The sequence below is a fragment of the Mytilus californianus genome, unplaced genomic scaffold (genome assembly GCF_021869535.1).
Source record: "Mytilus californianus isolate M0D057914Y unplaced genomic scaffold, xbMytCali1.0.p SCAF_7, whole genome shotgun sequence".
In the NCBI taxonomy this organism is placed as follows: Eukaryota; Metazoa; Mollusca; class Bivalvia; order Mytilida; family Mytilidae; genus Mytilus; species Mytilus californianus.
In genome coordinates, this window is record NW_026262723.1 from 77,940,711 (window position 1) to 77,963,827 (window position 23,117).

General features: G+C 32.7%; 1 protein-coding gene across 2 annotated transcripts in view; it reads left to right on the forward strand.

Moving 5' to 3' along the window:
- LOC127709033 (uncharacterized) overlaps positions 1-23,117 on the forward strand; it is a 77,394-nt gene that overhangs the window by 12,848 nt on the left and 41,429 nt on the right. For both annotated transcript variants that reach the window (XM_052214322.1, XM_052214321.1), the window contains exons 8-10: positions 2,940-3,013; positions 12,914-12,990; positions 16,537-16,620. In XM_052214322.1, the coding sequence (XP_052070282.1) occupies positions 2,940-3,013; positions 12,914-12,990; positions 16,537-16,620 (235 nt within the window). The remainder of the gene's footprint in view (positions 1-2,939; positions 3,014-12,913; positions 12,991-16,536; positions 16,621-23,117) is intronic.

Below are 23,117 nucleotides of genomic sequence, written 5' to 3' on the forward strand. Positions count from 1 at the left end.
GAACGTAAAGAAGCAGAATACAATTCATAAAGAAGCAGAATACAATTCATAAAGAAGCAAAACACAGAACGTAAAGAAGCAGAATACAGTTCAAATAGGAGCAGAATACAATTCATAAAGAAGCAAAACACAGACCGTAAAGAAACAGAATAAAATTCATAAAGAAGCAGAATACAATTCATAAAGAAGCAAAACACAGACCGTAAAGAAGCAGAATAAAATTCATAAAGAAGCAAAATACAATTCATAAAGAAACAGAACACAATCCATAAAGAAGCAGATTACAATCCATAAAAAGTTTCAAAAAGGAAACATCCATAAAGAAACATCTATAAAGAAAGAGTATACAATCCACAAAGAAGCAGAATACAACTCATAAAGAAACATCCATAAAGAAACAGAATAAAATCCACAAAGAAGGAGAACACAAACCATAAACAAACATCCATAAAAAACATCTATAAAGAAACAGAAAACAATCCATGAAGAAACAGAATACAAACTATAAAGAAACAGAATATAATCCACAAGGAAGCAGATAAAATCCATAAAGAAGCAGAATACAATCCATTAAGAAACATCCATTATTAAAGAAGTAGAATACAAGCCGTAAAGAAACAGAATACAACCCATAAAGAAGCAGAATACAATCCATAAAAAGCTTCTAAAAGGAAACATTCATAAAGAAAGATCTATAAAGAAAGAGAATACAATCCACAAAGAAGCAGAATACAACCCATAAAAAACATCCATAGAAACAGCTATAAAGAAAAATCCATAAAGAAACATCTATAAGAATCATCCATAAAGAAACATTTAATACAATTCATTAAGAAACAGAATACAATTAATAAAGAAACAGAATAAAATCCACAAAGATACAGAATACAACCCATTAAGAAACACCCATTAAGAAAGAGAATACAATCCATAAAGAAACAGAATAAAATCCATAAAGAAACATTAAAAAAAGCATCCATAAACAAACACCTGCAAAGAAACAGAATACAATATGATTAGTTTATTTATCCATAAAGAAACAGAATACAATCCATAAAAGAACAGAAAACAATCTGAAAAGAAATAGAAAAACAATCCATAAAACACTACATAGAAAAGTAGAGGTGAGATTTCAATCATGGCAAAGTACCCGATGAAATTTTCTTTCCATTTGGAACTTGTTCAATTGCATCTGAATATTGAATATATATATATATATATATATGTGTGTGTGACTCATATACTTCGAGGGATACAGTTCATTATACATCTGTAAAATAGGTCTGTAAATTTACATAAAATTGCGAATTCTCGAAAATCTGTTCACAGATATTTGATAAAACAAATTCTATTAATGTATAGAAATACATAAAAAGCGGAGAAAACATAATTTTGTTCACTTTATAATGCAATTACTCGAAAATCTTGGTGCGACCGAATTATTGTTTAGATTAACCTTAACCAAGAACGTCCAAACCCCAAAAATTAAAAGTCAATGATGTACAAATAATTAAATAATTGAGGTGCTGCATGACCAACAGTGACCTAAAATCAACAGCCGAATTTGCCTACGGCCAACCTTGCCTGAGTGAGTTTCTTTATAATTTTTAATGGATCAACGTAAAAAAGTGATATGTTATAGATTATGTTAGTCCCAAAAGCGCTGTCTACTGAGCTGATTATAATCTCGGAGGCTAGCAGTCAACCGGGAGCAGTATCGACCAAGTGTTAAAATATGAAAATATCACTTTATAAATTAGATGCACTTTTCTGCATTAACCATCTTCAGGAAGGGGAATGCCAATCCGATGAATTTGAAGACAAGGATGTAAAAATGATTGAGTACTGGAGGATATGACCAAACGGGACCTACACAGAATAGTCTAATCCACCTACGACCAGCTTTGCCTCAGATAGTTCGAACCTTAATTTCTTTATTATTTCTAAAAAGAATTGAAAAAGAGGCATAATAAATAGCATACTAGTACCTAACTTTGCCTTAAAATGATATTAGCTATGTATTTTGTTTTCGTAATTGCCTATTGCTGTAAGCATCCTTTTTATCGTTACTCTCTTAGAGGAGTTAATTATATCACGAAGCTTATTACATAACTTGGTGAGAAAAAGAGCAATGGATTGGAAAATCCATATCAACGCTATCAATTTAGATTGTTGACATCTGGTCTGTCTAAATGAATCCATGAAATTGTTAGCCAGATCGGAAGTTGACATCTGATCTCTCAAGATGTAAGACAGATTTTAACCTTTTCGTTTCAAGTTCTAATGTAAAAAAGCAACTGATATTATTTATCATGCTGGTTTAAGTGGATGCCATGGTTACAAAAGAGGTTCTCAAATCCCATAAACAGAATGTCTAACATACCAGAAATAGCAATATCCTGCCATTCCTTTGATACATGTATATTTGGATGCATTCTTCTTAACTTTGCATCCACACGTTTTCTTTTGTTTCCCAAAAGTATAATAAGCAGTTAACAAAATTTCACTCAACTTTTATTTTTCAGGAGTTGCAAATGTAAAATCTTGTGAATAATGTGCATAACAGCACTGGTATATTTCTAAGACATGCTTACATTTTTTTTCGATATTGACACAGAAACTATAATCTATAACAAATGTACCCTGTCGACGAACCCGGTTTCATTCCTTTTGAAGTTCATGCAATTCCTCCAGGATTTTGTTTGTTAAAAAGTTCATGCAATTCCTCCAGGATTTTGTTAGTTATCTTCATTTGTCTCTTTTTAAGGGTTTAACGAGATTTTGACATCGATACACTACTGTCGCCTTTATTTAGAATGGAGGTTATATCTGAGATAAAAACTGTCTAACTGCAAGTATTTACGTATAATTGATGCTTATATATTTATGTTTTAAATTTAATACATCATTTCACAATGTCCAAACTTTTATTATTGAAGATATGAACCAAGACGGGCAATAGTAAGACAGGGCCATCTTCCACACTCATTTTATTTTATACTTAGTGGAGTTAGTGAGTATACTTTTTATTTTTCATTCTTTTGTTGAGTCAGGCAATTGTTTTTTTGATTTATTCATATATTTAGAAAAAAGCAACAAAAAATAACGAAATTGTAAATGTTAATTTGTAGGTAATGAATGACATATGTAAAGTAGGATCTGATTATCCCTCCGGAACATCTGAGATCACCCCCAATTTTTGATGAGATTCGTTTTGTTTAGTCTTTGGTTTTCTATGTTTGGATTTTTAGACTGTTAATTTTCTTTCGGTCGTTTTTTGTTTGTTTTGTTTTTTGCCAAGGCTTTGACAATCTGTCTTCGACCTATGAGTTTGAATATCCCTTTGGCATCTTCTGTCTCTCTTTTAGAACAAAAGAACAGGAAACAAACTTATTAATCTGCCATTAATTGGTTTGTCATCAAATGGAAGGTAGTTTATAGCCGCAATTTTCCTTTAACTTAGGGTTTTTGGTTGTCAATTTGAGATTTTCAAATATTTGATAGCCTTTCAAATTAAACTTGTACATACTTTACTGGGGAAATCGTAAACAGCTGAAGACTTTGTTGTACTAATTAGTAACATAATATAAAAGAAAGGCGATGTAGAATAAACGAAACAGTAACTGAAACAAAAAGTGTACCACAGATTGATATCTGGACGTTTTTTACGCTTTATACGATAGTCAATTTACCAAACCGTATTGCATTAATCGCCCATGACTTATTAGTAATGAATAAGTTGAATTCAACTGATATGACAGGAGAAATTTACTCTATCTTATTCATTGCATGGACGATGGTTCAGTGCGAGGGTATCACCAGCCCAGTTGTCAGCACTTCAATGTTGACATGAATTATTAATGATATGGTCATAATTATAAATTAGCTATTACAAAACTTTGATTTTTTCGAAATACTATGAATTTTCTACCCCAGGAATAGATTATCTTAGCTTATTTGCTTAAAGCTTTCGGACTTTTAGATCATCAATGCCCTTCAACTTCTTCGTACTTTATTTGGCCTTTATAACTTGTTTGATTTGAGCGTCAGTGATGAGTGTTTCGAGGGCGAAACGCGCGTCTGGCGTTCAAAATTTTAATCCTGGTATCCTGGTATCCATGATGAATTTATTAGTGAACATGCACTAGCCATCATGAAAGATAGTGCTAGAATATTGCCATGCTTGACCCTTTACCTTCGTTAAGATAAATTATTCCTTTATAGTTGGACAATTAGTTCGACGACTCCCGATTTATCAGTTTCAAATTTTTTAAAAGTAAATTACTTGATTTTTTGTTTAAAGAATATCTCATTATATGTATACTTAATTCAGTTTTAAATAAAGGTATTATGATGCACAATATTGTCGTTGTTTGAGTTATGTATTAAATCCAGGTTTTCAAAAAGAGATATTCATTTCTTTCTTTTTTTCTTTCTTCCCGTCTACTAGAATCCCTCAAAAAAATTCAATTTACATTTAAAGATTTCCATGGTGTATTATGTCTATACTTTACACAATAAAAAATCTTACAGTTGTTATTTACATTTAGTGAATGTTTTACAACGATTATTTATATCTGTTCTGCTGACTAGTGAATCTTCCCTAAGTAGGAGAGGTTAACACCGCCTACCCACCTTATACTAGTACCACTTAGTTTTAGCTTTCATATTCATTCCGAATATGTTTACTCCCATACTTTTCTGTTAGTATATAGACTTTTGTTTTGCAATTGACACAGTGTTGGGAACTACCTCATTTGCAGTGGTCTTGCAGAAGAAAGAATAACAAAAATACCGAACTCCAATGTGAATTCAAAAAGAGAGACGTCCATAAAAACGGACAAAATCAAACGTTAGAATTTATCAACGAACGGAACGAATGGAAACAACTGTCATATTTCTGACTTGGAACAGGCATTTTCCGAAGAAAATAACCTCAACTGTTTTGAACAAATTATGAATTATAGTTACAAATTTAATTTTCTTAGCGAAATAAATTATCTCTAAAGTGTGATCAAAGTGGATTCTTTTTCGAGATAGATTGTTAACGTTGGCTGTTATGATTGCTTTAGTCTATATACTCTTCAGCTACATTAAGACTATTTAGTATTTCAAGATGTAACTTTATGTCTAGGAGTCATCATATTTTTTTTTAGAAAAATTATATCATAAAAAGATAAAAAAGATAAATGAAAAAAAAAAATGAAAACCTCTGTTTCTTAACAATTTCTTAATATTTAAACGCACACTTTAAGAAATGTTTGTTATAACTCATGTCAGAACCGAAGTACTGACTACTGAGCTGATGATATCCCCGGGGACTGATGGTCCACCAGTAGCGTTATCGACCCAGTGCTGTTAAAAATTAAAAAAAAAACAAAAAACACCACTCTATAAATTTCATCCGTCTGAAGCAATTTTCTTGATTTACCGTCATCAGGAACGCTTTAAGGCCATACGATATAGTTACAGGGGAGGTAATGACGTTGCTAACGTTAAATGTTATTTTCGCGACGTCACACTGTGACATTTCGGGAAAAGATTCATTTTTCGACTGAATTTTATCATTCAGACTGATTTAACTTGAAAACTAGTTCATGAACCTCTCTTTTTTAAAATGGCGTTAGGTTTGATTACGTATGAAGATTTTTTGTACCAATTTTTATAAAAGAGTCACTGATGGATTTTTTTAAAATTTGATAATCATACAGCAAAAAAATGCCGTTTTTTTTCTAAAATCATGAAACTTTGATAAGAATTCATTATTTTCAAAGAATTGTTATAAAAATTTAGAGTATACTTATGTAAAGACGATTTTCCAACTGTTTTTTTTTACAAAAATCCGCTTGTGTTTATCTTTTGAAACAAAAAAGTTAGGTAGGTCTATCCAAAGGATAGAAATGTCCAAAAGACTGAAATTTTGAGTAAATGTCTAAAATTTCGAACCCATTTATCTCTTAAAGTAGCACATGAAGGTATATTTTTTATTACATATTTGAATTGACAAGGTGAAACATAGCTTGTATACAAAATTTCGTAAAAAAAATCACCATGGGATCAAAACTGTATCGTATTCCCTTTAGAATGTCAACTGTGAGTTGAATAAATAAGTCCACCAGACGTCACATATCATCATGTCAATAAAAAAAGTCTAGCATTCAACAATCTAGGATTGTTTTTAATGTGCTTGGTTGGGTTTTATTCGCATGGCGTGTGATGCATACATAACAGGAGACACGGTCATCATACCGACGTACTCGATCTCGCTACTCTTGGAGTTCATGCAATTCCCTCAGTTTTTGTTTGTTATCGTTAGTTTTCTCTTCTTAATCGATTTTCGAGATTTGAACATCTATAAACTACTGCCGCCTTACTTTACGGCCTGTAATATCGAATTAATCTAAAGCTTGATAATTTGTATAATCGCTTTTGCACGAAGATCGTATGTTGATGTTTTAATTCATCCTATATTGGTTTATTGAGGCTGTTTAGCATCTGTCATTTAACTTTGACCATCATGTCATTTCATTTCATGTACAATCCAATGTTTATCTAATAACAAGTTTTGCCTAGGGAAAATTATAATGATTTTAGTTGGTTTGTTTCTAGCGTTTTTATTCTTATTTCATATTCCCTATGGTCTTAAAATGAACTACAATTGTAATATAAAAATGTTTGATGCATATTTTTTCTCCTTTTAATCCATTTGTGTGTCTACTAATTGGATTTAAAACAGATATATGCTTCAGAAAACATATCTGCAACGGAATAAATGAGGCTTGAGAAGCTACCATCAAGTGTTTTAAGTGAAAATAAATCATTTTGAAACGGGAATTAAGCAACATAGAAAATAAGTTGAAAACAGATAATTAAATTAAGACACTACAGGCTACATCTCTTTTTTTTCTTTCAACAAAGAGTTCTATCCATTTTATTTCTAAACAGAATATCATATATACGACGCTCTTGAAATTATACAGTTACAATTGCCATGCTAACACAATAAGTATTAGCATAATTATATTTCAAAACCAAACTATAAAGCATACAAAGAAAAGCTACTCGATGTCATAATATGAAGTGCCAACGATTTTTAGGTCTTTTCAATTTTCCATGGAAAGACCTATTGATTTTGTTCTGATTATTATTTTTTTCTTCCGCCAAATTAATTCCTTGCGCTGTTTATTTCTTTTGCAAGATATCGCTTTTATGTTTGGTACATGTTATCAAACAGTTAATGCGCTTTTGAAACTGACACCGCTTAACCGAACAGTTTACTTTATAGAGTTATCTCCATGAACACTGTTTTCCTAGTTATGCCTACTCCTTCGCAACAGTAAAGGAAACCGACAATTATTTTTTTGCGAACTGCTCGTCATATCCTCAGGATATTTTGAGAAATTTTGACCGAAGCAATACAGAGATTCCATATGAGAGTTATTCGCCTTCTCAGCTTCTGTATGTGATATAAGTGAAATCTATTTGTAATTTGCAAACCATAAGTGGTAGAGACCAGGGTCCTTTGATATCCTATTCTCGATTGTGTCCTATTCCCGGTTGTGTTCTATTCCCAATTGTGTCCTATTCTCGATTGTGTCCTATTCCCGGTTGTGTTCTATTCCCGGTTGTGTACTATTCCCGATTGTGCTCTATTCCCGGTTCTATTCCCGGTTGTGTCCCATTCCCGATTGTGTTCTATTTCCAATTGTGTCCTATTCTCGATTGTGTCCTATTCTCGATTGTGTCCTATTCCCGGTTGTGTATTCCCAATTGTGTCCTATTCTCTATTGCGTCCTATTCCCGGTTGTGTTCTATTCCCGATTGTGTCCTATTCCCGATTGTGTCCTAATCGTCTCCTATTCCCGGTTGTGTCCTATTCCCGATTGTGTTATATACACAATTGTGTCCTATTCTGGAGTGTGTCCTATTTCCGGTTGTGTTAATTCCCGTTTGTGTCTTATTCCCAATTGTGTTCTATACACAATTGTGTCCTATTCTGGAGTGTGTCCTATTTCCGGTTGTGTTCTATTCCCGGTTGTGTCTTATTCCCAATTGTGTTCTATACACAATTGTGTCCTATTTTGGATTGTGTCCTATTTCCGATTGTGTTCTATTCCCAAATGTGTCCTATTCTCGGTTCTGCCCTTTTTCCGGTTGTGTTCTATTCCAAATTTTGTCCTATTCTCGATTGTGTCCTATTCCCGATTGTGTTCTATTCCCGGTTGTGTTCTATTCCCGGTTGTGTTTTTCCCAATCGTGTCCTATTCTCTATTGTGTCCTATCCCGGTTGTGTGTCTATTCCTTGTTGTGTCTTATTCCCGATTGTGTTTTAATTATATCCTATTCCCGGTTCCATTCTACTTCTGGATGTGTCCTATTCCCGTTTGTGTTTTAATTATATCCTATTCCCGGTTCCGTTCTACTCCTGGATGTGTCCTATTCCCGGTTGTATCCTATTCCCGATTGTGTTCTTTTTTTCGATTGTGACATTTTGACTGAGTGTGGATGCGCATAGCGTGTACTACATACTTAGCAGGAGACGTATATCTTGTCGACGCATCGAGTCTCGCTTCTTTTTGGGTTCATTCGATTCCTTCAGTTTGTTTTATATCTTCTTAATCGATTTAGGAGATTTGAATAAAGGTAACTACTGTTGCCTATATTTACGTCTACGAAATATCTCACTGAAAGAAACTTGGATCTGCGCCTGATTCTATATTTCAAATTACTGTTTTAGAAAACTAATTTGAAATGGATGAATCGATGTCATAAAAGTTTTGAGTTATCAGTCACATGAAAGGGACAATGAACAGCAAGGATTGAAGAAAGAAAACAGACTGTCAAATCGTGACACTACAGACTTCATTCTAAAGATTACGCAAATTACTATTTCAGTAAAGCCTTTTTTCCTAGAGCATTATTGTGTTATTTCCGGAACAGAATATAGTACATAAAACGCCTTTGATGTAGTACATCATCATGTTCTATAATCATTACAATTGATATGTTAATTCAATACAATTCTAAGATTGTGGAGTGTCAAAAGTTCCAGTATTAGCATAATCATATTTCAACACATATCCATAAAATCCGCAACGAAACTGATTAAATCATGTACAAGATTGCTAGTCAATGATCAAGAAGATATTAAAGATTATAGATCTGCAGACTTGGCTTAACTTGACTCCTTAAATTTTAAAGTTTTTAGTGTTTTTTTCTTACGATTAGATACAGTGAAACTAATAAATCGAAATTTTCAATACCCTTTAAGGTCGATCTATGTTAGCCTTTTGTTCAGTTTACAAAAAATTTCCAACGATGCATAGGAGTCCTATAGCTTGTTTTGACGTCTTTTTGTGTTATTTTGGGTTGACTAATTCTTTTGATACTATCTAACTTCAAATATTCGGTTTTGAACGCCGCTGCCGACAAATAAATTTCTTTAATACCATATTATGCAAAGAATTAAATGAGTATCTATGCTTTGTTTTCAGTTTTTAGAATACAAAATGATGTGGTTATACGTCATTAACATTAACGATGACAATTGTACTGTACCAGAAGCGAATTTCGACAATAAATGTATATTCAGTGATGTTCGAGGCCAATATATTGGAAATTTTAAATAAAAATTAAAAAATAGAAGAACTGATAAAACTAGAAAGGACAAAAAAGTATAGTCAAGGCCGGGCAAGGAATCAAAGCTTTGCATGCGGGAGATATACTCCTTAATTTCAAAATAATTTCAAAAAGTGATTAGCAGCAAATTCAATGAGACAACAACCAAAACATAAATCTACACAAAAAAGACATCTTGACGGTGAATTGTTTGCTACTGTTTAAATTCGACTGTTACTGCTTGTAATGTCAGCTTTAGAAAAAAAATTATGCTTATATCAACAATAGTTTTTTCGTCATCGGCTTTATTGTTCTTTGACCATTATCAATTGTGATTAGGCATATTCAAACATCAATTTTTTTTCTTGTTAGAAATATGATTTTCAATTTAGATTTTCTCTTTGCGAGATGCTTTTTGCTTCCTACAGATTCCTCCTGAGAGGAAATCAGACAAACGATGTCATTTATTGTGTTAACAAAACAAATCTGGTATAAACATGGTCTGCGAAAAGTTAAAAGTTTTTGAAGTGGGTTTGAACAACCATGTAAAGAAGAAGAAAACAGACAATCACATTGTGAAGTACAGATTAGATTTCTTTTTTAACTGAAAGACAATTAGTTTCAGTATAGTCATCTTTTCAAGGACATTATTTTATCATACAATTACAGAATAAAGTACATAGAAACACTATTGAATTACTAAATCAATATATTCTGAAATACGTAGAAACACACAAGAGTTGTTATGATAATTTAATAAAATATCAATCTTGCTAAGTGTATGTTAGTTTCAATACCTTTATAATTATTGTTCAGTGTTGTCCTTGTCTTTCTATAGTGCTAAATTATCGTCTGAAATGGTTTGTCAGTTGTATCTTTAAAATGTTAACAATTTCCGTTTACCGGAGGCTTCTACGGCTTATCTAACGATGTCATAGTTGCCATTGTTAAAACTATTCCATCGTTAGGTTTACTGAAAAAGTCACTGGTTTGATGATATGTAATTGTATAGGTATTAACTATTCAATGTCCCGTCTGTTTGCCCTGGTTAGTAGTTATCTCATTATATAATCAATCACACCAACTATCTTTTGTTTAAACTAATATATTAAGCAATATCTGAATATGTTTGCAATCAAATGTTTTATGACAAAACAATTATTAGAGAAGAATAAGATCCAGAAAAAAAAAGTAAAGAAAAAATTATGTCTGTAGTAAAAGTAAGAGAGAATGTGCTGATACAAAATGAGTGACTCCTATGTGTCGATTGCTGCAGTTAATGATCAAATGGTGTGATTCTCCGCAACAGAAAGCCTACTGATACCCTGTCCCACCTTTGTATAAAGGAACTTCAGAAATTCGATACATCAAACTATGCAATACGAAAACATCACTTTATAAATTTCATGCGCCCGAACCACGTTTCTGGATTTACCTTCATCAGGAACGCTTGCAGCTGAATATTTGAAGCCAAGGATGTATAAGAACAGTTGAAGAGCTATATGGCCAAAAGGGACCTAAATATAATATCCAAATTAATCTAAGGTCAACTTTGCCTGAGAAAATATATATAAGTTTATAAAGAAGGGAGTTAAAGATTTACAATATCAGCGTTTGTTACCTGTACATATTTCAGTGCGCACAACAAGTGCAAAGGTGTACATGTGAAACACTTTGGAAACCACTGCTTAGCCATGAAATTATAGAAATGAATATGATAAGATATTTAAAAAATGAATAACTTTTATCAGATTTCTGCGAGATTTGCAAGTATGAACTATATATGTGCAAGGCAGGTTAGAGACTTGTGTCCTATGTAAACAACACTGAATGACTGAGGGAACCTCTGAAAATTACTAGTAATATAATTAACAGTTTATATAAAGTGCACCAATTCGCTTGCTGTAGAAAAGTTTTTATGCACAGTTGCGAATTAGTTAAGGAGATTATGAGGACACAGACGACGGACGACACACATGTAGCGATCCTATATGTTGAAGGTGCTACACACTTTTCAACTTTCCCTGGTCGGTATGTTGCGGTCGTATTATACTGCTCATATCGTAGGCATTTAGAATTTTATGCTGAACTATTTTTTGAAATAGGCTTTTTCAATTCAGTTTTAGATATTTTTGTTTGTGAATTAATGATACGTTAAATATTTTGCTTGCTTAAATGTCTCTCAGATTATGCTTTCGTACCTTTTACGTTTGTCAATTCAATTAAAAGTCTAATATCATAAACTTTCTTATTTTGAATATTCGATTAACAGTTTTATAGTCTTTTCATTAATTCTGTCTCACCAGTGGCGGATCCAAGGGGGGGGGGGAGGGGGTTCCGGGGGTTTGAAATCCCCTTTTTTTGGACGATCAATTTGAATGGGGACATATGGTTGGAATCCCCCCCCCCCACCCTTTATCCTGGGTTGGGAACCCCCCTTTTGAAAATGGCTGGATCCGCCTCTGCTCACATATCATCCACGCTTCTCCTTGGATATGATTTTTTTCGTCGCCTTACAAAATATTGCTGTCGTGACTTGTTTTGAAAACAAATAGGCTTATGTGGCGAAGAGATACTAATGCGGTTATGTTTTTGATAGTTGCCTTGTCAGAATATTTCTAATGTTGTCACAATGCTCAGGTTTGTTTTTGATTAAAAAACTTAAAACATTTATTTTTCCTATGCCTATAATGAATATAATAATCACAGTACAACATTTAAAGCTTTTTATACTGTTCAAATATTATTACCACATAATGTAATCAAATAATGCATATTTTAATCATAGAAATATAAAAATACTAACTAAATAGTTTGCTGTAAATGAAGGCGGAACGCAGGTGGTTCAAATATTTTTTTTTTTCATACGCTTTTCTTGCATTATAAATTAGAGTATAAAAATATAATAATGAAATTTAAAAGAAAAATTGATATAGGAAATCAACACAAGGAGATAGTTGGTAAACATGTAGAATAGACATGTTTTGAGTTGGGCACTAACTTCCTATAGTGAAACTTACCCTTTAGTGGTGCTTTGGTCAGAAATAGGCGTTTTTTATCTACACACCTAGTATAATCATATTTTTCTGATTTTCCAACCTTTTAGTTTGATAAGCAATGATCTTATTATTCATATTGGAATATGCATAGTGACATCTGTATGTTTATTTGGTAGATATAGGTAGTAAGATGACTATCCAACTGACATCTTCTTATTTATGCAACAAAGAGTATGTAAGCTTTCTAAAATGTCACCATTTATTGCTTTTGATGCAATACCTTGCTATTTTTTCAGTTATTGTGACACAGTATGACGAAGAAAGAGGTTGCACAAAGTTTTTGGTGTGTCTGGGACGAGGGATGGCGTTTGGGGTAACTACCTTTCTACAAAATTATTGAAGTGTGAATTTATCATTAGGACAGTTTATTGACACTTCATGGCGAATATCAAAATTTGTCTCAAATTTATATTCGTAGTCTCACTTGGTCTACCGCCAACCTATAATCTTAAAGTATTGCATGCATTGCAATAATGTATAAGCGTTATTTTGATAAAAATAATCTTTTGAAACAAATTCCACTTATGAAGTAAAGAAAAGCGTCCTGATAAATAGATAAGCGCACCTTTTGTTAGCAAACTAATCAAATAAGAACTTAAATACAAATCAGGTAATAATGTATACTGTTGTAATATGTTTCATCAGCAAAGAAGGGTGAATTTTTTCTATCAACTCATATGGTTGTCTTATAAGCTGGATACCACTTTTATTTCCTTACGCACGGGTACCATTGTTAGCAAAGTGGAAAGAACAAACAAAATTAAACGTATGCACTATTTGTACGTTTAAAACAATGGATTACACAAAATCTTGGCAGGTAATCTTCTGTTACCCTTAAAAATGTCAAATAAAAGAAGACCTTAATCACCTTTCGATTTAAACTGATCCCTATGCAAAAGGTTATCGATATTTGTTGTATCTCCAGCATTGCAACACAAGTTAAATCTAACTGTTTAGTAAGTAATGTTTTTCATGAATCTTAAATATGCACTATTATAATTGTTCTAATTTAGATTTTTCATTTTCGCTTAACAAGAGAACAAAAGCTTTTGGAAAGGGTGTAAATATTCATCATCTTTTTGTCTTGTTTTTTTGTTTTTGTTTTATAATGTAATTGTTTTTCACGTTATATTGTACTTTTTTATAATTTTCCTTTTCGAATGTTGTACATCATTTACGTTTAAAAATTTGTTGTGTAGCATAATATTGGTGAACTGTTATGTATAATGCATTCTCATGGATTTTGAAATGTCGTTACGTATTGTTGCCGTTACTATGTAATGAAAATGCATGTCATCTCTACAACAATGTCAAAATAGAGGCGATAAAACAATGGGCGATAAACTTTGATTTTCTCGCTAAGTATAGTTTAAGCATATATGTTCAAAAGGAAACATGGATTAGACACATGTTTTTCAACTTCGTAACGTCTTTTCAAAAACATAAAAATAAGAAGATGTGGTATGATTTCCAATGAGACAACTCTCCACCAGAGACAAAATGACATAGAAGTTAACAACAATGAGCAAAACCCATACCTCATAGTCATCTATAAAAAGCCTCAAAATGACAAATGTAATATAATTCAAACGAAAAAAATAACGGCTTGATTTATGTTCAAAAAATTGAACGAAAACAAATATGATATACAGCAACATACAACAACAACTGAAATAGAGGCTCCTGACTTGGGACAGGCACATACAGAATATGGAGGGGTTAAACATGTTCGCGGGCGCCCAACCCTCCCCCTAACCTGGGAGCATAACATATGAACAAGCTATTAAAGTCAGTTGAAAAGGGCTAAACTTATCAGATCGATACAAAGCAGAAATACAGATAACACACAAAAAAAAAAAAACATGCCGGACGTGGCAGAGTATTCATACATCCCCAAAACAAAAGGACACTAAGTACAGATCTGAGAGTACTCACAGCTACTGACAGCTATACATATGCACATGACTGAATATTACAAATTAATTTTTTTACATGAAGATATAAAATTTAATAACAAAGAAATTTAAACAATCGAATCGATGGATTTTGATCCAGGAATTATAACAAATCGAGTGGTCTTATTCTAGAAGCAATAAAAACAAACGCACCGCGCTATGTAATATAAAAAAATCTGGTTTTGTACATGAACCAATTCATGTTAATGTATTGCTTTAAATAAGAAATACATAGTTTATGTAGTATCACAGTTTTCTAATGGGATACATTGGTAGTTCGTTTTGTCACCTGCTTTTCATAAACAAGTTTAAGTTTTATAAAATGAATATATTTGCCTTTAATATTCAGAAATATTGACCAAGTCGCGTTGTTAAATTACTTTTCTTATTGGTTGTTCCCACTTTTGTTGGCATTGTTTTCCCCGTACATAAAATATGTTTATACGCTCTACTTTGACCTTCATTTTGTTCTGAATATGAATATGACATTGTCAAATCCAGTAATCGTATAATCTTTCTGTTGACATAATCTTGTTTGTTAGTTTTAATATCCTATCCTATGTCTTTTTACCTTTTGAATACTTTTTATCTGTGACGGGGATAAGTATGGCGTTTCAGGTATTTCCCCCCTTCCTATTTCCTAAATTGTATAATTGATAAGGCACTTTTATACAATCATTGTTTTTTTTTATCAATTTAGGTTATTTTTCAAATACACATTGACAAATGTTCGTCAACTGATGTCGCTTTTTTTCGATTAAAACTTTGTCAACTGATGTTGTTTATTTGGATTCAAACTATAGATTGCTTTTTCTGTTGACAACTGACATTAATTTTCTAATGTATCAAACTTTGAATCTAGTGCATAAAAGTTCTCTAAATTACAATTAAATTGAAAGTGTTGTAAATTTCAATCAACAAATTAAAGCCAGATCCTCCATTTCCGAATAAAACAAAAAGTCATTATCTAAGTCATTACTTTAAGAGAGAACTATATCAGGATGTCCACATTTTTCGTTTCCTTGTCGCATGTAAATACAAGTTATGATAACATATCTGGATAATTGGACCAAGAAGTTTAAAATTAATGACTTACAGAGTAGATGAAAAAACAGTTCAGCAGAGAAAATCGAGAATCTGAGACTTTAAAAAAACTGTTTGTACATGTTTTTAACAGTTCGTAGTTTCTGTTTTAAAAGCATAATGAATAGACCAATATTTTTTCACAACTTCGGAAATGAGTTTCATTAACAAAATGGGTTGGAAACAAGTATTTATCCATTTAAGAAATGTAATCGTAAGTTAAATTAAAGTATTTCGTTCATATAATCTAAAATATTTTAGAAATTTCGTCACTTGACATTTGAAACCAATTCTGAAGTGGATAATGATTGTTGGGAGAATTGTGTAATATAACAAGTTGTTCACCACAGGGGAGGGATAACTTTCTCAATGTCATTCTAATTGCAGTATAGCTAAATTGATGTCAAATGGCCTTTAATTTCCGTATATTGATTGTTTATTGATTTACCAACATTTATTTAATCATGTAATAGTACGTCGTACTTCAATTAGAATGGCTTTCTGTTTCATACGGTTTAAATCCCATATTTTATTGACCGCAGTCAACTTTTCATGATAAAAGAACAAAAAATCCTTATTTACAGTTTTGCCTTTATCTGTTCATATCGTATACATATCTATTTTACACAAAAGATAGGATTACTAATATACATAAATCATGGCTAGAAGATTTAGTCGTTAATGCATTGCTATAATAGAAGTTCTGATACATGTGCAAATCTACCTATTGAACATTTTCTTATTTGTGAGCAGATTTGCATATGTAAACAATAAATTATGCATAGTCGAGTTTTAATTGAAATTATCTAACTTGTTAACAGGAACTTGCAGTGATAACAAACAGCAGAAGACAGGCTACGTGTAGTACTAGGACTACCACAGAACTACTTTGTATATCTGCAAAGGTAGGCATAATTGTAAACAAATTAGAGAGCAACCGCGTGTTGGATTATTAGCATCTGATACAGTAATTATCATTACAAATGTTGAAGGGGTGATATGGAAGGCTTTCTTTAAAGGCAAATAAACTTAACTTAAAGATAACAGCGAGGGGAAGGTTGTTTACCCTTCTAGTTAATCTTTTTTTATGTCTTGTATTGCTCGTGCTGTGTTTATATAAAATTCAGTAATTTTCTATAATGTTCGATTATGGCACTTATTATACCCTCAGTTTATAAGGAAATTGTAATATATTTTAATGCGCGGATTTGAACGTAAACGCAGAATGTCTGGTATAAAACTGCGGATTTACGGATCATAGGCCTGCATCTAACGGATATCGCCCCTCTGTGGGAGACAATTCACATTTTATTTAACTGTGTAACATCTTTAGTCAAAATTTTTCCCATTCAGTTTTTCAATAATAATACTCCATCGATATAAGTAACCAGCAACGACTAACCTCAAATAACTATAGGCACTTCAGCAAAAACATTAAGTGTAATCATAAACAAATTTAATAAGCTGCAAAATAGTTTGAATTTTCATTTGAACAAAACTATTGATGACCACCTGTGATGTATTGTTTTTTTTAATCTGACCAAATTCAACAAAATATGATGAGGAACATGTATTAAGTAAAACGTGCATATGCATTGCTATATGCATGTTATGATGACTCTTGTTATATTTATACTGGACACATAATTTGAACAATTAGAATACGACTCCAATTTTTTATAGTCGTGTTATGACAATGTTTCGAAGACGTACTATCAGTGTAGTTATCCATGTTCCAATTAGCTTTAAGCGAGTGTAATCTACTGCAAATTCTTAATCTTTTAAAGGTGTAACTAACGAATCAATGTTATAAACATAAAAATAATTTAGTGGTTTCACCAAATATTCCCTAAATTGGGCTGATTGGTTGTTCTTATTCCAAACAAATCTTCTTTCAAACTGTCAAAATTCTTCTAAATTAAAGAAGACATATTTAACAAGGCAACCAATTGGTGATGGCTTCGTCGTCGTATTTTCCGTCTGCAGACACTTTTTTCGTGCATTTTAAACTTTTGATTTATTTATTTGATCGATCTTCTAAAAATTAGGAAATAATTATTCTCTCCACTTGTGGATACAAAAAGTTTTGGCATACCAGATAAATACAGGGCGAAAGTTGGTGTCAACTCCAAAGGTTTAAACTTTTATATATTTTTAGTCCGATTGCATTCCTAATGAAATTCATTTTCTGGATCATACCGAGTAAGCAGGAGCCAAAGCACTGAACATGAAATCTCTATACTTAAAATGGTACAAAGCATTGATTTTCTTTCAATTTTGATGAGACTATTTTATTTCAGACCTACTCTACAAAAGCTGTCATTGGATTCTTTATGGAAAATCTTGTCTTCATGGTTTTAATACTGGTCAACTTTCTATTTGATTTGGCCTTCAAAATGTTTTGAATATAGAGCCACTGATGAGTCGTTGGTCGATAAAACGGGTGTATGGGGTACCAAATTATAAGCCTGATATCTTTGATAAATTATTTTTAACAATAAGTAAAATAGCAAAAATACCGAACTCCAAGGAAAATTCAAAACGGAAAGTCCTTTATCAAATGGGAAAGTCAAAAGCTCAAACACATCAAACAAAGGGAAAACTGTCATATTCCTGACTTGGTACAGGCATTTCCTCGTGTAGAAAATGGTGGATTAAACCTGGTTATACAGCTAGCTAAACCTCTCACTTGTATGACAGTCGCATAAAATTCCATTATATTGACAACAATGTGTGAGCAAAACAAACAGACATAATAGGTAAAATTGTCAAAAATTGGGGTACAGCAGTCAACATTGTGTTATAATCTTAATCACTATAAATTTAGTGGAAATATTCACCAGCTTTAAAGAATAAAAGGGATATGAATTTAGCACTTTCACATGGTGTGAATATTTTATTTTTATACATTATATATGATATTTAAAATTTAGAATTTTATTTTGACACATTTTGATGGTAGCTTTAAATAGTATGCGACTGATCTTGCACAAAAGTTAGGGTTTCCCAGTAACATCAGGCGAAAGTAATCAAAATGTTTTACTGGCACATCATTGTGTCAAGCATGTTACTGTAGCTGCATCAAACACATAACGCATTATCTACACTTGCTTTTAATGTGCACATGTTCAGTTTTCATTGATGACATTATACAGCTGGTTTTTGCAGCAAACTCACAAAGTCGGAAAATATGTAATTTATTTGTACTCGCTTCGATGAAGGAAAAAAGCTGTGTGTGTGTCGCTTTTCTTCTTGTTTCTAAAAGTCTTACATATACATTTTAGATTTTCCAACATTGTAAGTATTATGTTCATATCAACTATACAGGAATTTTCTATATCGAAGTAAATGAAAAATATCTTCCATAGAGATATTCCCAATACCGTAGTAAAGCAAGATTTGCCAGATCATTCCAAATGAGATCTATCATGGAATGTTTTGTAAATCGAAGCCAGGGATAATTGCCTATATCAAATCAATAACTACTTCTAAGAAGGACTTTCCTATATCGAAAGAGAGGCAAAAGACACCCAAGGGAAAATCAAAACTCGAAGAGTGACCGACAAAACATTGGCAAAACAGAAAAATGACAAAACGACAAACAACAGAAAACGTAAGATAAGACGACAAGAACCCCACCAAAACTGGGGGTGATATCAGTTGGTGCGGAAGGATGGACCCTGCTCCACAAGTAGCACCTATCTTGTTGCTCATGGGAGGTACAAATTCGTTGATATTTTAAATTTGGTGATGACACAATTGAGGAAAAGAGAACGGGGTTGTGGCAAAGACAGTAGGGATATATTCGTTGTCATCTGTGACGAAGATATTTCATAATGGTCAACTAACTCATGATGACGTCCATAACTTTTTCTTATGAATGACTTTACGCGTAGAAACCCTTTGTTAAATAAATTCCTTTTTAGTAACAACCCACTATAAAAAAAATCACGATAGAAAACGCAACCTGAGTAATGTCGTATCAACTTGGAGTATATACTACATATGTAGGCGCTGTTGGTCTGTTCCAACATAGAAAAATTCACAATTGGAAAAACTTAATCATTGTTTTTTCTTAACCGACACTTATTGTCAATTTCTTGATGCAAATCAAGATATCAGGCAGACTTAAATATTTCTATGACATGAAAGGATAATGCAAGCTTCTTTTCATTCTTACTGTGAATATCCTGTAAAATTTCTGCCTCATATGAATAAAAGAACAAGTTGCCAAGAAGAACACAGCTGGTATCACCAGCCCAGTAGTCAGCATTTCTGTGTTGACATGAATTATCATTGATATGGTTATGTTAATAAAACTTTGAATAACTAAGGATTTTCGGTCCCAGGCATAGATTACCTGGCTGTATTTGGCAAAACCTTTCGGAATTTTGGGTCCTCAATGCTCTTCAACTTAGTACTTCATTTGGCCTTTTTAACTTTTTTGATTCAATCATCACTGATTAGTCGTTTGTAGAAGAAACGCGCGTCTGGCATACAGAATTTTAATCCTGGTATCTATGATGAGTTTTTTCACCATGTAGAACGCCACATGCGGGGTGTTGGCTATGTTCGACACGGGGTGGCGGTTTTGAAGCGGAGAAAAAGCGATCAAGGTAGGTAAAAGTATCAAAATTTTTTTTTAAGAGAAATTATAGCACCAAGTAATGTATTGCACGAAAGGAACCGAACCATAATCTATTTCCATTAAGCAGAAGAAGCCGTTTCCTGTGCATCGTTTTCTCAAACACCTTTCCCTAGTTTTCCGTGTTGAAGATTTTGAGAATTCATATGCAAGTTTCAGGATGAAAAACTTAGTACTTTTGGCAATTTTTTCCGTAAGATTCCTATCATAGAATTTAGCCAAATACCAGATTCTTAGTCAAAATGTATTGGTTTTCCCTTTATTGTAATAAATGTTTTACCTTCATGACATTATTTGCCGCTCAAACCTTTCACTGCGACATTGTAAAGACAATAAAGTGTTCGGTTTAAATCTAAATTTACGAGCTTGAACTCTTTTCTACTAATTTTCCCGTTGATTTGGCAACTTATTTCCGTGTTTACTTAAGTATTATATAGTTAATGACTTTCAAATGGCATTATTCTACAAAACGAAAAACACGTTATAGATTTTTAAAGATATTCATATAACTCTAGAGACACAAGATCTAGTTCATATAAGGTTATTGAGAACAACTTTCTCTCCGTTTTCATCTTAACTGAATAGCAATGTTAACACTTAAGAGGAGCATCTCTATATCATTTATACAGAACTAAATCGCTTAAGCTTTACAAGGTATTCTTAGACGGAATAGCGACCATCACTTGCCACTCGCTTCGCCTGTTTATATAATGCTGCATAGGCATCTAAGTTTTCTTATGATAATTTGAGATACAGGTATATGTGTTGTCGTCCTTTGATCTATGAGAGAATAGCATCATGGTTTGAATAAACTATCATAGGTACCAGGATGGAAATTTTGTACTCCAGACGCACATTTCGTCTACAAAAGACCCATCGATGACTCTCAAATCACAAAAGTTAAAAACGCCAAATAAAATACGAAGTTGAAGAGCATTGAGGACCCAAGTTCCTGAAATGTTTGCACAATACTGTTAAAGTAATATATTCCTGAGGAAGAAAAGCCTTAGTATTTCGAAAATTCAAAGTTTTGTAAACAGTCAATTTATAAGTATGAACATATCAATGATAATTCATGTCAACACAGAAGTGCTGAATACTGGGCTGGTTATACTCTGGGAGAGAAAAACTTCACCAGCAGTGGCATCGAACCAAAATATCTCTTCTCCATTTTTTTAATCTGTCACTAAATCACCGGATTTTTGTAAAAAAGGGACGAAAGATACCAGGGGTACAGTCAAAATCATAGATCGAAAACAAACTGACAACGCCATGGCCAAAAATAAAAAAGACAAACAGACAAATAATAGTACAGATGACACAACATAGAAAACTAAAGACTAGGCAACACGAACCCCACCAAAAACTGGGGGTGATCTCAGGTGCTCCGGAAGGGTAAGCAGATCCTGCTCCACATGTGGCACCCGTCGTGTTGCTTATGTTATTACAAATCCGGTAAATAGTCTAATTCGGTAGGTCACATTCGAGAAAAGGGAAGGGTATTGTAGTTACGACATAAGGAACATATCCGATATCATCTGTGAAACGGTTATTCATAACGGTCAACCAACTCGTGATGGCGTCCGTAAAATTTACGAAGGGATGATTTCAACTGCACCATTTTGAACTCTTGGTTTAATAGCTTCCTTGTGAGCAGCAATCCTCTATCAAGGAAATCATGATAGAAAATACAAGCCCGGGAATATCGTATCAATTGGGAGATATATACTCCGTATGCAGGCGCTGCTGGAATGTTGCTACATAGAAATGGAAATTTCACAATTGGGAAGCTGAAATCAACTCTTTTGTCGTAAAGTTTTGTTTTCAACCGACCCTCATTGTCAATTTCTAGATGTAAGTCAAGATATGAGGCAGACTTAACAGTATATGTAGTATCCTTTATCTCTAGTTCGATGGGATAGATTCGTTCAACATAGTCACCAAATTTTGTATTATTTAGTGAGAGAACATCATCTATATAACGGAACGTAAAGTTAAAGGATATTGCTAGCTTCTTATCTTTCTTTCTAAGAAGTTCCTGTATGAAGTCAGCCTCATAATAATAAAGAAACAAGTCGGCAAGAAGAGGGGCACAATTGGTTCCCATTGAAATTCCGACAGTCTGTTGAAAAACACGTCCTCCAAACGTAACAAATATGTTGTCAATCAAGAAATCAAGCATCTTGATAATGTCAGTTTCAGAGAATTTTTTGTTTGAATTAGAGTGATTCTTTACAAAGTAGGAGTTATCCCTCCCCAAGACAAGATACTTGTATCTACGTTCGCCAATAAACGACAATTGTATGAATTTCACCCGGTGAGAAATGCGATATATGTACGAACATTATATAACATTAACCTATTTGTGACTCAGCACACACAGTCATTTAAGAATTGGATATAAAAGGATTGTATACGAGGTGTTGATGAATTAACACTGGATACAATCTAAAGTTAAAAATTTGAACTAACTAAATATCAGTACGGAAAGAGGAATAATTAGGAATGGTGAATATCACTTGAAAATAACGTTCACAAAGAAAAGTAAAGATGACGTTATTGTTTATATAAAATAAGAGCAGTTACATATTTAGTTTTGTTATACTCCGGTAGTATTATACATTGTAACACTTGAACTCCCCAAAAGCGCTTACAAAATTATACGAATGAAAAAAAACCACCAAGAAAACATGCACATATTCAAAGCCAAATAAAAAACAAACACTAATATACACAGCATATTAAGATAAACAAAAT